Source organism: Priceomyces carsonii, assembly GCF_900007245.1.
Source record: "Priceomyces carsonii strain CBS4050 genome assembly, scaffold: Debaryomyces_carsonii_scaffold_7, whole genome shotgun sequence".
NCBI lineage: Eukaryota > Fungi > Ascomycota > Pichiomycetes > Serinales > Debaryomycetaceae > Priceomyces > Priceomyces carsonii.
Window position 1 is genome coordinate 292,224 of NW_026946680.1, and position 14,192 is coordinate 306,415.

Below are 14,192 nucleotides of genomic sequence, written 5' to 3' on the forward strand. Positions count from 1 at the left end.
TTTAAAATGATCTTAATATAAGCTGTATACATCTAAACCTCCATGATAGCCTACGGTAGTTGAATCATCATTCAAGTAAACTTCTCAGAGACATCAGTTTAAATCTCATAAACTGACCAACAACCATTTCAAAGCAAATTACTCGCTTGCATTTCTCAAAAATCTCACATATACTTCTCCTTAAAGCATTATACCAAGGTAACCACTTGGGTGCTCTGTGCTGTAATTTCAGTTGGCAGTAGATAAATTTACGAAAATCGAGTAACGAAAAACTACGAGAAAGTCTGAGCCTCTTGTTTCCTATTTAGGCAGTCAAGCTTCTTTAATGTTAGTACTGAAGGCGAATTTGAGAATATATCACCGGAAACATATTGTAGAAGAAGTTCAACAAAAAGCTCAAAATATTCCCCCCTGAAGATGAGTTTGCGGATAGGGAGGAGAGTTTCGTCTCCTATTTTAAGACAGAAATTCGGACTCTCAAGCTTTCTTTTCGCTGCTAGGAGCTTAAGTTCCTCTGTGAGGCTCTTTGACATCAAGAGACATGAGTCTAATCAGGATAAAGTTAATAAGGAAATCAGGAAACTAAAGACGTTGAAAGATAAATACCGCGATGCTGGTTTCTTTGAACGTTTAAAGTTGCGTGGAAAGTTGATGGAGCAAGAAGCTCGAGTAACAGAAGCACAATCATCAAAAGAAATTGATGACAACATCTCCATTCCATCTGTCACATTCTCCGCTGATCCCTTAGATATTGACAACATTAAGCATTATGAAGTCGTTTATGCTTTTATGTTAAGCAAATATATTGATGAGTGTAAGACATACACAAACGGTATGACTATAAATGTTAATCCAGATTCCATAATTGAGAAAATCATCACGCAATTTAAGGAAACGTATCCTAAAGAAATCCCCATTACTAAAGACGACGTTCTTTTTTATTTTAATATTTATTATGGACTTCTGAATAACGTATTATTTTTAGATGAGTTAAAATTCGAAAATGATATTGTTTCAAAGATACAGAATAAATTCGTCAACTTGGAGCCTACGGATGACTTAACTTATAAATCAAAAGAAACAGCATCTGATCTTAAATTGAATGAAAACGTTGTAGAAGGTTGGTTCAATATTTTCAAGACTCTTTCTTCAGTCCCATTTTCTGATGGCAATGAAAGGTTTACATGTGCAATTTGTCCATATGAGTACGCTCGCTTCAAGACATTTGCTGACCAAGTGGGGCAAATTGAAAGAAATCTCTCTAAGCTTTACGGTAATCACAAAGACAAAAGCAAATTTGACGAAACGCATAAGAGCAGTCTGAGTAAAAATAACAAAACCGAAAATGAAAAGAAGAATGGAAATAAAGATAAGAAGCAGGTTGACTTTGAAATTAATCTTAACAGTCCGACTGCGAGGTATTTTCAAATAGGAATTTTGGGAGGGCTTTTATTTTACATGATATACAGCTTGACTCAAGATCATAACAATGAAATATCCTTCCAAGAATTTACGTCTCAATTTTTAAATAAAAATCTCGTTTCAAGAGTTGTTGTTGTGAATAACAAGACGGCCGTTATTGAATTGAATGATCAAGGTAAAGCACAGTATGAAACACAGTATTACTTTAATATTGGGAGCATTGAATCCTTCGAACGTAGCTTGCGAGAAGTTCAGGAGGAATTTAAAATTCCGGAAGCAATGAGAGTTCCTGTAGTGTACGTGAATGAAGGCAATCTCACTAAGATGCTTATCAACTTCTTACCAACTATATTATTCTTAGGCGCAATTTATTATATGACAAAGAAGGCAAGTATGGGCGGAATGGGTGGTCCCTTGGGTTTTGGAAAATCAATTGCTAAGAAATTTAATCAGGACACTGATGTTAAAATCAGATTCAAAGACGTTGCTGGGATGAAAGAAGCAAAAGAAGAAGTTATGGAATTCGTTAAATTTTTAAAAAACCCCGAAAAGTATGAAAAACTTGGTGCCAAGATCCCAAGAGGTGCAATTTTATCTGGTCCTCCTGGTACTGGTAAAACCTTGATCGCTAAAGCTACTGCTGGAGAAGCTGGTGTGCCCTTTTATTCTGTTTCAGGTTCTGAGTTTGTCGAGATGTTTGTTGGTGTTGGGGCTTCTAGAGTCCGCGATCTATTCAAAACTGCTAGGGAAAATGCGCCTTCAATTGTTTTTGTAGATGAAATTGATGCGATTGGTAAGCAAAGATCAAAAGGCAATGCTAGTGGTGCGAATGATGAGCGTGAGACTACTTTAAATCAGCTTTTGGTGGAAATGGATGGCTTTGATACTTCCGACCATGTGGTAGTTCTAGCAGGTACTAATCGAGTTGATATTCTTGATAAAGCACTTATGAGACCTGGTCGTTTTGATAGACATATTACTATTGATAATCCAGAACTTCAGGATCGAAAAGAAATATTTGATGTTCATTTGAAGAAAATTAAATTGGTCCCGAATATTGACCCTGATTTATCGGGTAGATTAGCAGCATTAACGCCAGGATTCTCAGGCGCAGATATTGCAAATGTTTGTAATGAAGCTGCTTTGATTGCTGCTCGCTATAATGCAAAAGCTGTTGCTTTAAGGCACTTTGAATTAGCAATTGAAAGAGTTATTGGTGGTGTTGAAAAGAAGTCCAAAGTCCTTAACCCTGAAGAGCAAAAAATTGTCGCTTATCATGAAGCCGGGCACGCGGTATGTGGTTGGTATTTAAAATATGCTCATCCTTTACTAAAAGTTTCAATCATTCCTAGAGGACAAGGGGCTCTTGGATATGCACAATACTTGCCTCCTGATCAATATTTAATGTCTGCACTTCAGTTATACGATCGTATGATCATGACTCTCGGTGGCAGAGTTTCTGAGGAATTACATTTCTCCTCTGTTACGAGCGGAGCACATGATGACTTCAAGAAAGTTACTGGTATCGCACAGGCGATGGTGCTTAAATTCGGGATGTCAAAAAAAATTGGAATGGTGAACTACGCTGACACTCACTCCTCCGATGATCTAACAAAACCGTTCAGTGACGAGACTAATGAAGTCATTGATGAAGAAATTAAAAGAATTGTAAACGATTGTTATAATAAGTGTCGTTCTCTATTGAAGGAGAAAGCTGAAGCTGTCGAGCTAGTGGCACAAGAGTTATTGAAAAAAGAATTTATCACTAGAGAAGATATGATTAGATTGTTGGGTAAGCGTCCATGGCCAGAAAACAATGATGCTTTTGACAAATATTTAGAAGGTAGAGCACCTTTTGCAGATGATGAAAGTCTCGAAAATGACAAAAAAGGCTCAAAGGATAAGAAAGATGACTAAACTGTTATCACATTTGAAATTCAAGACTTCTTACAAGTCCTATCTTACTTCATCTCTATAGACATCTTGTATATACGCAATATAGTTGTGAGCTATTTTAACCATTTTACACTACCTTATTCTCGAAGTTCGTTTATTGACTTTATTGTAGTACTACATTAGATCGTGTTTAATTAAATAAGACTATTATAGATGGCTAATTCTCGCTTAAGGAGATCTTCTGGATCACCAGATGCGACACGTTCATCGAGAAAGGTAAGGCTGTCACGTCAAGGCGGCAGTTCTGATTTGGAAATTAATGATAATGACGACGACGAAGAATACAGCGAGCCTGTTCAGGAAGATGATGATTCTTTAATAAAAGAAGATTCAGATCCCGATGCTGAATCGGACGAGGAGTCAGAGAAGCCACTACAAAGAAAAGCCAAATCAAGGAAACGGAGAGCCACAAGTGATGCGGACGGTGATGCTGAGGATGATGATATAGAGCTCGATGCTGAAGAGGACGATGATGCAGAAGAGGATGATGCAGAGGATGACGGTGATGAAGATGTGGAACAAGAGTCTAAGGAACAAAAATCGAAGCCAGTAAAGGTCGAAAGGAAAGTTCCTAAGAAAAGGGGACGTAAGAAGATGAAAATAACATATTTGGAAGATGGTGCCTTTGACGAGGAAGGTAACCCCTTAAACATAGATGATGATGAGGTCGTGATAGATAATGAGGACCCGAAGGGAGTCGAGAAAATTGACAAGCAGGGTCATCTTAAAGACGGTAGGCAATTTCGTGTAAAAACCTTCACCGTCTTAGGTAACGGTGATAAGCTTTATATGGTATCCACAGAACCAGCCAGGCTAGTTGGATTTCGAGACTCATATCTACTATTCAAAACCCATAGATCTTTATTCAAAAAAGTATGCACGAACGAAGAGAAAATGGATCTAATCGATAGGCATATAATACCCAATTCTTACAAAGGTAGATCAGTGAACTTGGTAGCTGCAAGATCGATATTCCGAGAGTTTGGTGCCAAGATGATTAAGGATGGGAAAAAAGTTATTGATGACTTTTGGGAACAAAGAGCAATAGATAATGGTGACGTGCCTGGAGAGTATGCGGACCCTGGCGAGATGTACAGCATATACAATAAGTCTGCCATCCTTTCTGATGCTAACTCTAATCAGACACCTGCTCCTATTGTCGTTGGTGCTCCTCTTGTAAACTATCAAAGCGACCCTACCTGGATGTACCAGATTGCTGTCCAAACTAGAGATTACAATACAAAATTAAGAGAACAGAGAAATCTGGCTTTAATAAGGGGAGTAAGGGACACTTACACAGGGTTGACTTTCTATCCCGGAAGTACTCAGCCCACAAAATGTCAGGTCAAGAAAGTTGGTGGCTCTCAAGATGATACCATTGTTTACGACATGAGATTCAAGAATTCAAATATTCGTCGAAAGTTTACTGGGTTGGGAGCAATCCCCAAGGACATATTTGAAGACTTGGAAGATGAGGATATTAAGAGAGCTATTATAGAGCAACAGGAGTATGAAAAGCTGTATTAATCAAAAAGTCTCGTAAAATTGAATTTTGAATGTATCTAGATATACAATACAGTAATGTATTCGAAATCCTTAGAATTGTTCTTGATCGAATTAAAATGCGTTATTCTGACAATATTTCATCGTCGCTAATATCGATGTTCGAATCAAAGTTACCCGAGTCATCGTAATCAGGGCCCTTGGCCATCTTTCTCTTTTCCATATGTGCTCTCAATTCAAAATCAACTTTCGTTTTTCGCCGCCCAACATGTACCGTTATATCACCCTCTTCTACAACTTCTGCGTGTTTTTTTGAATAAGCCACCTCGGCTTTTGCTTCCTTTCCCGAGATCTTGTGATTGACTCTGATATGCTTCGCTAGAGTATCATGTCTAGTAAATATCCTCGGTCCAATGTTTGGGTTTTGCTTCACACAAACATAGCACTTAAATAACTTCTTTTTCTTTGAGTGTACTGTCTCCTGATGTCTAATCAATTCGTACTTTCTTGAGAAACGACGAAGACAAAGCTTACCCGGTTCATCAGCCGACGGTAGCTGACATTCGTGTACAACATCTGGATCATAGTTAGAAGACTTGTTAGAGGGTTTTGCCGCAGGTTTCTTAATCACTCTGTGAGCAGCGAGCTTGGCGTCAGCTCGTATTCTCTTTTTTTCTTTGGGGGTTAGTCCAGCTAAAGATTCTGATACAAATTTGTCATGTTCTTCATTTGGAACACTAGTTAAAAATAGTGATGACGGAGTATTAGAGCTCGATCTGATCGAATTATCTTCATTAGTCAATGACGTAGAGCTGTCTGACTCAGGTGTTTCCTCTCTTTCTCTCCTAGTCCTTTTTATAGTTCGTTTCAAAACAGGCTCCTCTTGAGCAATTTCAATGCTGTTGTACTTCGAGTAGTCACTAATAAATTTTGCATAACATTCACTTAAATCAAATTGTATCACCGTAAGAAAATGATATATAGCAGGTTTCCAGGTTAGTAAATTATACACCTCCCAATAGTTCAAGTTCATAATTACTCTTGTTAAAAATCGAATTGTTCTTGTTGACAAATCAACATGATCTCGACCAATAGATATTTTAATGAATATGTCAAAATTTCTCTCAACTATCAAATATAATTTGGAGTGAATTGGATCTTCCAAGTTTATGAAATCCTCTAGACGATCCATTAAGGAGTAAAACTTATTTTTCAACTCTATACTATGTTCTTTAAAAGATCCTTCAAAAAGAATGATTGAAATTTTGTGTAAATGTTCACTATACTCTTCAATAGACTGTGGGTTTCCATTAACTAGTAAATTTGCCACTTCTTCAGGAGGTATTGGTATATCCTGATCGATGTCACTAGACAGTGATTCTGCGACTTCTTCTTGACTCCGAGGAATCAGATCAAGAGAAAAGCTCATTTGAATCCAACAATATCACCACGCTCACCACCCGCAATATTTATATGACCTTCAAGAAAACTTTCCTTCGGCAGAGTGCCTATATTTGTCTTCTTAATATTTTAATCTTAGGGTGTGAAAAAGTAACGAAAGGAGCTCTCTCTTTTAAGATAGAAAGGACCAAATTAGAACAACGTTTAAAATTCTTTTGTCCAGAAAATAAAAATAAAGCCCTAGAAGCTCCCAGGAGTTGTATGTGAAGGTCAAAAAGTATGCTGAGCTAGGATATTTAACGAACCTATTTGTTTGGCCCTTTTTGACTGCAATAATAGAAAAAATCGTCTGCCAAAAACATCCAGTCAGCACGACTCTAGACTCTTACCCGGGTTTTGGTTTTGTGTAACCTTTTGCAACCAATCTATATTTTACAATACCTATATTCAATCTATATATTCATTTTCTCTTGGAGTCAGAATTTATATAAGATAGTTCCATGGACTTTTTATCGTTTTTAGGCTTAGCTTCAAACTGATAAAACTGCTGAGGATTCATGGCAGTAAATGGAACTCCTGGTGTGCTGGATGGGTGCTGTGTTTCAAAAGTCTGTGAAGGTCTGATCTGTTGGTTGTGAGACACGAACAGATGTAAAAATTGAGGTGGTGGTGGCTGAATCAGGTGCACTTGAGGAAGTTTATGGATATTTGAATATTGGTTTAAAGAATTAAGCTGCAATTGCGGCTGAGTTTGTGGGGGAGAAGGTAAGTCATGTATTTTGATTTTTTCTTGCTGTAAATTCTCTTCTCTTGGATATTTTTGAAAGCTTTGGTCTGTTTGCCTATGATTTTTGTCAAGCTGGGACAAGTGTGTATGATGAGGAGGCAGACGACTAGGTTGGCTGATGCGAAACTTTTGAAAATTATCTTTCAAGGACATATCCTTAAATTTTTCGGGTTGGTATTCTTTGCTGTATCGCTCAATTGGAGATTTCTGCAAATTTTTCTGTTGATGAGATACAGCTTGACCTGTATTGCTCTCGATAGGTGGAAGTTCAAGAACATCAAGTAGCGTATTTCCTCTCAGCGAAGGAGTTCTGTTCGGATAATTGGCACGAGGCTCTGGACGTTCTCTACTATTAAACAGTAAAAAGTCTGCAAATGGTGCTTTAATAGTAAAGTCGGGATTTAAAAAGTCTGGGTGAGGTAGTGGATCTTGCAGAGTTTTCTGTCTCTTATTATCATGGTCTGTCTGGCGCTTATCGTTTTCCAGCTGCTTTTCTTGATACTCACTTTGTGACTCTCCATCCAGATTATCCACTTTCATCTTTTTATCTTGTTCAATCGATTCTTCAGTTATTGATCGGCGTTTTCTCAAATTAATGTTGATTTGAGAAGGATCATCAATTATTTCCACATTTTCCTTTGCATAATTGACTGCCATTTTATTCTCCTTTCCAGTAATCCCATGCTTTCTTCTGATATGACGAGCCAAGGAATCATGTCTGGGGTAACTTTGTATCTTTGAGCCATTACGTGAGCAATAGATACATTTATATATTTTTTTCTTTGTAGCGTGTACGAATTCTTGATGACGAAGGAGCTCATTTTTCCCATAAAATATCTTCAAGCATGACCTAAGTGTATTCGGATCGACAAGATGACACTGGTGAATTACCCCTGATTTAGATTTGTTTTTCTTTTCATTCGAGCCTGCCATGCCAGAATTAGAGCTTCCACCAGGCGCAGAAGTTTTGCTATTTCCAGCTGCCGGAGAAAGCAGTATAAACATTAATTCCTGTTTATGATCGTTTTTACTTGATGCTCCTGTTGGCGAGCTAGCCATATCTCCATGATTTGTAGCACTACTCATCATATTCTCTTCGAGCATTCTACTATCATTCTCTTCCCCTTCGCCGTAATCCTCCTCTTCCTCGTCCTCTTCCTCCTCTTCGTCATCTTCTTCCTCTTCTTCTTCCCCCTCCTCCTCCTCATCCTCTTCATCTCCTTCATCATGTTTGTCCTGATATCTGCTATACTTACTCCTAGATATGGCTCTTGGAGGCGTCAGGAGGGGTGATTGATTATTAAAGTTGCCAATTCTAGCTCCAGCTCTAGACTTCTCATCGGCCACTTTTCGTTGCCGATTTACATTCTTCAACGTGATATCAATATAAGGATTAACCTTGATCTTAGAATATTTAGAAGCAACTGTATCTTCATCGAAGGAGTGATAAGAATAATTGTAAAAAGGATAGGGAAAAGGGTATTGTAAGCCTCCTAGCATAGATTCCTCAACATAGGTGAGTGGGGGTTTGACTAGTACACCGAAAGGAGTTTGAAATATTTCGAAACCTAATAATTTCAAGAAATACTTGAGGTTGGGAATTAGGTAAACTAAATGATAAACCTCCCAATACTGCAATGAGTATATGAGCTCCACAGTATACTTTGTGACATGAGAAGCCAACGACAAGTTGAAATAATTTGATGACAATTCTATAAGATCACTATAGTTGTCCACTAAGATTTTAGATAAGGTTTCATTTGGATATATAGTTTGCAGTGCGGATGAGTCTTTGGTAATGATCGACGAAACTGGAATATAAGAAGTCAAATCAAATAAGGCAGCCTCAAAAGATATTCTTTGATTTTCAAGAACCTTTGATTTCTCTTTAAGTTGTGTCAATAGAACGTTGATCTTTTTGCTATATTCATTTATTGATTCGGGGGGCCTCTCTCGCCTGTCGTCTTTCGTTACTATTGAAGGTTTATGAGGACTTAACTTCATCAAATCAGTTAAAATAGGGTCATCACTACCTAAGGACGGTGAAAGTTGGCTGATATGAGATGACGACCTAGGGATATGTGCTTCCATCCGTTTAATCAACGCTAAACATTCGTTAGTTCTTCAAACACAAAAAAAATTTGAGCACTTTAAATACTTACATTCAGGGCGAAACTTTTCATTTTCAACTCTATCCTGCTATTTTAGTTAATATGAATGTCCCCTCGTGATTGATCTGACCTTGAATTCTGGCACTTATCCACATCTTCCAACTGAAGTTCAAATGCGACAACAGAGAATGTAAAATACAACTAGTAGCCTCTAAATTGTACCCTGAATCCAGTCACGAACTACCTTTTTCAAACTTACGTCTTCCACATCCATATTGTATGACATGATTAACCCAGAAAAAGGGTCTGTTTGGGCGCTTTAGTCTATAGTCACGGACTACTGATATCAGTTTCTGCCAAAAAGACTAGCAAGTGCAACACTTAAAAAATGATACATTTTCGCCTTGGGAACGACCTCTACACTTCCCAAACGGGAAGAGAGCTTGCAACAGACAATCAAAATGCTGAGCAATGGTATCGATTTTACGGTGTAGATTAGAATATTACCTATATAAATACAGAGCCTCCAGTTGATGGATTTCTTCGTATCACATCACCACTATTATCAACAGCGGTCTCTCCATTGAAAAAAATATCCTCATGGTCGTTTGCAGCCTTCAAATGAGATTTATATATAGTTTTTGAGCTATCAGCAATAGAAGCATTAGGACTAGTAGGATCCAAAGAATACGACTCATATAGATACTCCAATACATGCCTGAATACCTTATCGTACACATCATAGCCCCATAAGTTGTCTAGATGCTCATGGTTTTCAACTGCATGAGCAGTCGTATGTTCTTCCGGTAGTTGTGATTTCATGACATTTATATCCACAAGAGAATCTGAAGTACCGTAAATGAGATGAATTGGTATCTTTATATTTTTTAAAGGATATGAAATTGGATTGAGGCCAGTCAACAGGGAATTATCATGATACATTTGAAAATTTTTATGACTAATTATTTGGAACCAGTGGACCACCGTTTTCACTGACGTTGTCGAATATAAATGAGCATAAGAACACAACTTCTGAATTTTAGTTATATTTTGAGATTTCCAATTAAATAGAATGTAATTCGATATATCAATCATCGTATCAAAAAATGGAGGATACATAATCTTTTGCCAAAATATTACTGAAGGCATCAAAATTCTTCTGGAAAATAACAAGTACACGATGCCAGGTGATGACTTTAATAAAATGTCTAAAAATTTTGAATATAGTCCATGTGGCGTTGTTGCGGGAGATATTGCAATTATCTGTTCTATCTTTTTATCCAATTCTGGGTTAATCGAACAGCTTGCAAAAGCTTGTGCGGTTCCCTGACTGAAACCAATGTATGTTAGTGAGCTCTCTCCCGTCTCCTTCAAGATATAATCAATAGAGTTGGGTATATCAAACAATGCAAATTCATCGAGAGAAAAATTCCAAAATTCTTCTGAATTTAACTTGTAGTACAAATGCTTTTGGCTATATTTATTGCCCCTGTTATTACCTAACCAGACATCAAACCCCAAATCATACAATATGAATGGCAAGTTTAAGTTTTTCTCCAACATGGTGACCCAAATCTCGCAACTCATCAAAAGACCATGGTGTAAATATATTACTTTTCCGCTTCTTCTGGCCTGTTTGCCGGGCTTTGTAATTCTTTGAATTGTGAGAAGATATCCATCATCGGTCTTGACAAGTCTTTGCTCGACATCATATCCAAAAAGCTGGCACATCTCTCTAATATCAGTGCTGTTAAGCAATCCAATCATTCGATCATACTCCTGGGAGCTTATGCTTGTCCCCGACCGACGATCCAAGTAGCTGTACTTAATCTCATCATCCCGAACGACGTTGAGAAGCCTTATCGGATTGGTCGTGAAGCTATAAAAAATCAGGAGTGCTTTCGAAAATGCATTGATAACACCAATTGGGAGTAAGGTAGTGATTACAGCCACAAAATACTCTATCCAAGTTAAAGCAAATGATATAAGAATCACTGGCCATTCGCTGAGCGACAAGCGGCCTATCAAGGGTATATACATCTTTCTCGCACTTAGACTAGTTCTAGTCTTATATTAACCATTAAGTTTCTTGGGGGGAATCTTGTGCGATAAAAATGCTGAACACTTTTAAGTCCTGACAACAGAGATAGTTTTTTGCCGACACATTAAAAATGGGTTGCTATCCAGCAATTAACGCCTCCCATCTCCAAAACTGCTACGAACCACAAAATATTAGATTAGAGTCTCGGAAGAGTACTTTATGCCCTACAGGATATCGCTTATAACGAACTTAACTGGAACATAACGATGTCGGCTACTATCTGTATGCCCATAAAAGGATCGTTAATCGACCTCTGCACTACACAACCGAGGCTCAAAAAAACCAAAACATACCATAATATCTTGGACCCAGACTACGCTTTCAGTAACAACCCCACTTCGTCTCCATTGCTGAGTTTCGTATCTCCTACTGCATTAGCATGATGGTATGAGTATCTTGAACCTAACTTTGAAATATTGCTAGAGCCAGTTCTACCAACGATACTTTTTTCGAAAATGTAACCTATTATTTTTTTTGAAAGAAAGGTTCCTTAAAATTCATCTTAAAGAGAAAAATTGAAAAAGCTTTAGTATGAATCCATGTATATTTTTATTATTATTTGACTATCAATAGAATCTTCCAATTATATGGGTGCTACGCTCTCTTAAATTTTATCAGCCGCATATTACCTATTAAGGGTGTTCCCCACGACAAATTTTGGTACTTTTTTCGTTAGTCTCGCCTACATCTAGAGCAAGGCAGGATTCACACTTTGCTCAGGGTGATGAATATTGGCCTTAATATCTTTAAATCAGTTGAGGTATTCGAGTTAGTCATTCACTAGTCTCAGTACTTTAAGTAAAGCTAGTAGCTAACCCACCGAAAAAAAAAGAAGGCTCTTTCAGGGACTTCATAACCCCAAATTTCAAATTACAAGAAAATAAAAAATAAAAAATAAAAAAAAAAAAAAAAAAAAAAAAATTTTGAAAAAGGAATAAAACCTCACGAAAAGAATCGCTTTTAGATGCAACATTAAGTCTTCCATCGATAAAAGAGGTTCAGTGCAGCAAAAATCCTTCGCTAGCTCTTTTAAGATTAAGTTTTCAAAGTAATGGTGGTATCTGTAATTGGCTTTTTGCATGACAACTTTGTCCCACATGTGCCAAAAAAAGAACAATCTCTAGTTGAAGACAATGCTTTCTTTGAATACGAAGTAGAGGTTGTCCAAGAAAATCTGAAACATGACGAAAAGAAAGACACAGAATCTATACATTCACGATCGACAACTTCTACTAGTCAGTCTATAAATCAGCTTCATAGGTCATTGAGAGGTAGACATGTACAGTTATTAGGCATTGGTGCTACCATAGGATCCGCTTTATTTGTTGCGATTGGAAGGGCCCTTGCAGAAGGTGGACCATTAAACCTTTTGTTAGGATTTGTCATATGGTCAATTCCTATTTTATTTATCACTCTTTCTACGGCTGAGATGGTATCTTACATGCCAATAACTTCACCTTTTGTGAGATTGGCAGGTAGATGCTGTGATAGAGCTTTAGAAGTTATGACAGCATGGAATTTTTGGTTCTTATGCTGTGCACAAATTCCCTTTGAAATTACAGCTTTGAACACAATTCTTCACTTTTGGAGAGATGATTTCACTCCTGCTATCCCACTTGTTATTCAAACGGTCCTTTATTTCTTCATCAATACATTGGGTGTCTCAGTCTATGGTGAAACAGAATTCTGGTTAAGTATCGGTAAGGTAGTTTTGGCAACTGGTTTGATCTTGTTTACATTCATCACTATGGTGGGAGGCAATCCTCAGCATGAGGCTTATGGATTTCGCTATTGGAACAACCCCGGTCCTATGAATGAGTATCTCCATACAGGTGCCTTAGGTAGATTTGAAGGCTTCTTAGCTTGTTTAATCCAGGCCTGCTTCACATTTGCGGGCCCTGAATATATCGCCAGTGTTGCCTCAGAAACAATCAATCCCAGAAAAACCCTACCCTCTGCATTTAAACAGGTCTTCATTCGTTTAAGTATTTTCTTTATTGGTGGTGCTCTTTGCGTTGGTGTTTTGATACCTTATAATAATGATGACTTGGTCGCAAATTTAGCGTCTTCCAAGCCAGGCGCTGGTGGATCACCTTACGTTATAGCGATGCATCAAATGAATATAAACGTGCTTCCACACATTGTGAATGGTTTGTTAGTTACCGCAGCTTTCTCAGCAGGAAACTCTTATACTTATTGCTCATCAAGGACCCTCTATGGAGTCGCCTTAGACGGGTTAGCACCTAAATTTTTAACAGCGACAACGAAAACAGGTATTCCGATGTATTGCGTCTTGGTTTCATTATGTTGGGCTTTAATCTCATTTCTCCAATTAGGTGAGCAAGCTTCCGTCGTCTTAGACTGGATTATCAACTTGATTACTAGTTGCCAATTACTCAACTTTTCTATACTTTGTTTCGTCTACGTGTTCTTTTACCGTGCAGTCAAAGCACAGGGTCTCGATAGAGACTCGTTTCCTTTCAAATCATGGTATCAACCATGGTTGGCCATTATTGGTGGGGGTTCTGCATTCGTCATGATATTTATTAACACTTACACGATATTTCTTCCAGGTCTGTGGGATGTGAAGTCATTTTTGTTTTCCTACCTTATGCTCTTCATAGATGCTGCTATCTTCATTGGGTACAAAATAATTAAGAGAACTAAATGGAGAAAAGCTTCCGAAGTAGACTTGCAGACCGGTCTTAAAGAGGTTGATTTGCACGAGGAGCAATTCTATCAAGAGCTAGAAAAGGTGAAGGGTTTATCTTCTGACGGAAATATTCAGAGCAAGTGGTATGATCGATTTTTCACTGTCATATTTGGAAGTGAGTTGAAATAATTTAGTTCTCCGCTTTATTTCTCGATTCTTATACTTCTATTGATCTGTCTAATTCTTTAAATTAGACTA

General features: G+C 37.7%; 7 protein-coding genes across 7 annotated transcripts; 3 read left to right on the forward strand and 4 right to left on the reverse strand.

Moving 5' to 3' along the window:
- Positions 1–417: 417 nt before the first annotated feature.
- PRCAT00005965001 (m-AAA protease subunit) lies at positions 418–3,339 on the forward strand (the record flags this gene model as incomplete). The annotated part of the gene is made up of 1 exon (XM_062956075.1): positions 418–3,339. The coding sequence occupies one exon, from the start codon at positions 418–420 to the stop codon at positions 3,337–3,339; it is 2,922 nt and encodes a 973-aa protein (XP_062812615.1).
- Positions 3,340–3,531: 192 nt separating this feature from the next.
- NPL6 (Npl6p) lies at positions 3,532–4,905 on the forward strand (the record flags this gene model as incomplete). Its single annotated transcript, XM_062956077.1, has 1 exon — positions 3,532–4,905. One exon carries the CDS (start codon positions 3,532–3,534, stop codon positions 4,903–4,905), a length of 1,374 nt encoding a protein of 457 aa, XP_062812616.1.
- A 100-nt stretch (positions 4,906–5,005) lies between these two features.
- On the reverse strand, positions 5,006–6,310 carry FGR15 (Fgr15p; the record flags this gene model as incomplete). Its single annotated transcript, XM_062956078.1, has 1 exon — positions 5,006–6,310. One exon carries the CDS (start codon positions 6,308–6,310, stop codon positions 5,006–5,008), a length of 1,305 nt encoding a protein of 434 aa, XP_062812617.1.
- Positions 6,311–6,742: 432 nt separating this feature from the next.
- PRCAT00005968001 (uncharacterized protein) lies at positions 6,743–9,160 on the reverse strand (the record flags this gene model as incomplete). The annotated part of the gene is made up of 1 exon (XM_062956079.1): positions 6,743–9,160. One exon carries the CDS (start codon positions 9,158–9,160, stop codon positions 6,743–6,745), a length of 2,418 nt encoding a protein of 805 aa, XP_062812618.1.
- A 527-nt stretch (positions 9,161–9,687) lies between these two features.
- On the reverse strand, positions 9,688–11,220 carry PRCAT00005969001 (uncharacterized protein; the record flags this gene model as incomplete). Its single annotated transcript, XM_062956080.1, has 1 exon — positions 9,688–11,220. One exon carries the CDS (start codon positions 11,218–11,220, stop codon positions 9,688–9,690), a length of 1,533 nt encoding a protein of 510 aa, XP_062812619.1.
- A 926-nt stretch (positions 11,221–12,146) lies between these two features.
- Positions 12,147–12,266, reverse strand: PRCAT00005970001 (uncharacterized protein; the record flags this gene model as incomplete). Its single annotated transcript, XM_062956081.1, has 1 exon — positions 12,147–12,266. The coding sequence occupies one exon, from the start codon at positions 12,264–12,266 to the stop codon at positions 12,147–12,149; it is 120 nt and encodes a 39-aa protein (XP_062812620.1).
- Positions 12,267–12,332: 66 nt separating this feature from the next.
- PRCAT00005971001 (uncharacterized protein) lies at positions 12,333–14,123 on the forward strand (the record flags this gene model as incomplete). The annotated part of the gene is made up of 1 exon (XM_062956082.1): positions 12,333–14,123. The coding sequence occupies one exon, from the start codon at positions 12,333–12,335 to the stop codon at positions 14,121–14,123; it is 1,791 nt and encodes a 596-aa protein (XP_062812621.1).
- Positions 14,124–14,192: the final 69 nt, after the last annotated feature.